The sequence below is a fragment of the Crocuta crocuta genome, unplaced genomic scaffold (genome assembly GCF_008692635.1).
Source record: "Crocuta crocuta isolate KB4526 unplaced genomic scaffold, BGI_CrCroc_1.0 scaffold27, whole genome shotgun sequence".
Lineage (NCBI taxonomy): Eukaryota > Metazoa > Chordata > Mammalia > Carnivora > Hyaenidae > Crocuta > Crocuta crocuta.
Genome location: NW_027532250.1, coordinates 1,966,315 through 1,968,262, shown reverse-complemented (window position 1 = coordinate 1,968,262; position 1,948 = coordinate 1,966,315). Strand labels below are relative to the sequence as shown.

The following is a 1,948-nucleotide window of genomic DNA, read 5'->3' as shown; positions in this document are numbered from 1 at the left end:
GGCCCCCTCCCGCCGCTCCGACCTGCTGCTGCCGCACGCGCACGCCCTGGACGCCGCGGGCCTGGCCGAGAACTTGGGGCTCCACGACATGGCGCACCCCATGGAGGAGGTGCAGGGGAGGGGCGCCTGGGCCCCTGCNCGTAACTTAAGGGAAACTGTCGTTTCTCCCCCAGAATGTCGACGACCAGCATCTACTCCTGCATGACCAGACTGTTATTCGCAAAGGTAGGTAGTGAGAGCAAACTTCTTCCCTCCTTGGGCCACATCTAATCTGGCAAGGTGGGGGCATTTTGGTGGCCACCTTGGGGCAGTTGTGGTAGGGATCCGACCCACAGAGGAGGGGGGTGGGTGGCTGGAGGAGCGGAGGCTTTTAGGAGAGAGAAGAGGGCATCTCTTTCTGAACTAAATGAAAAGGGCTGGTGGCGAAACTCTTCCGATTTGTGACTCCCTCGTGTTCTCTTGGGGAATATGAACCCTTGAACTTCATGGTGTTTTTACAGTGTTAGTCTTCCGGGGTGAGTTTTAACACTGATTTAGTTTGGAAAAAATCCCACCACACACCTTGGTTTGGGGGCTGATCCCATGCAAGTGGTTGAGCGGATGTGGGTCAGTTTCCCATTTCAAAGACGCATGTGGTAATAAGGATCCCTAATTCTGACCGGCAACAAGAGGTTTTGAAACGGTTTGGCCTACCAGATCGACGGCTTTCAAAGGACCGGGATGGGAAGATTTGCCGGGAATCTGGGTTTATGCAAGATGGTGGGGGAGGGGATTTGGAAAATTGGATCACTTGAGCGGTTCAGGAAATTAAGTTACATACTGACAGGATTACCAATCTGGCTGTTTTTGGAGATGGAGTAGCCCTCCATGGTCTGTACTTGAAGTTAAATCCCTTGCAAATCAATTGGGAAATGGTTTTTGAAGAAAAACTCGGAAAATAAACTGAACTTCCCAGTAAACTGGTTACAGAACAGGTTTGTTTGTATTTTTAAATTTACCGTGATCAGTTGCACAGAAAGGTTTCAGCAAAGGATCCCTGTGTGCCGGGTGATTTTGGTTGTTCGGGAGAGGAAGTGAAAAATCCCCATGTATTTAGGATTGAAGCAGTCAGTCGTCTGAAAACCAGTGTTCTATTCTAATTAAAAAGATTTTAACAGTGGCTAGAAAATGAAAACCGTCCATGCTTGGGGTCATGACTAATTAGCTTTGCAAGGTGTTAACTTGTGAATTTCAGATTCGATTATCTTTGAAGAATTGGACTTAAAAAAAAATCTGCTTGCAGTTTATATAGTCTAACGCGCAGCAACGCTGTTTGCTTAAAGAGCTCTTTCAGCTTTGGTTAGAGGTTTGAAAAGGTCCCTTTTTCATACATGTCGGCTCTCGGGGACTGCCACTTCTGATCTTCATCCACAGGTCCTATTTCAATGACCAAGAATCCGCTGAGTGTCCCTTGTCAGAAGGAGCTGGTGGGGGCTGTGATGAATCCCAGCGAGGTCTTCTGCTCGGTCCCTGGAAGATTGTCCCTCCTCAGTTCCACGTCTAAATACAAAGTGACAGTTGCTGAGGTTCAGAGGCGATTGTCCCCGCCTGAATGCTTAAATGCCTCGTTACTGGGAGGTGTTCTCAGAAGGTAAGTGAGGGCACATTCTGGGCACGGTGGGCTGGGTGGTGAAGGTGAACAACCTCAAAGAACCAAGGGAGGTATTTTTAACATTTCTGTAACTTTTATACCTAACGCTGAATTCTAATCGGCTCAGAGTTTTAGTACATTCCTTCTCTTTTAGAAAGTGCCAGATGTAGAAGGAAGTGCTAAAACAGCACCGACAAATTATCATTTGGTTAGAATTTGATTTTGTTATGAAGTGGTGGCGTCCTAGGGGGAGAGGAGCCTCATGAGTTTTGTTACCCCGGGGGATTTGGGGGGGCTGCTCCAGTTATCTGCTCCAGT

The 1,948-nt window shown here is 48.1% G+C and overlaps 1 protein-coding gene across 1 annotated transcript in view; it reads left to right on the top strand.

Annotated features, from left to right (window-relative positions):
* Positions 1-1,948, top strand: part of TFAP2C (transcription factor AP-2 gamma) — an 8,262-nt gene that overhangs the window by 705 nt on the left and 5,609 nt on the right. Inside the window, 3 exon segments of the mRNA XM_077778325.1 lie at positions 8-124; positions 174-225; positions 1,414-1,630. Of these exon segments, the coding sequence (XP_077634451.1) occupies positions 8-124; positions 174-225; positions 1,414-1,630 (386 nt within the window).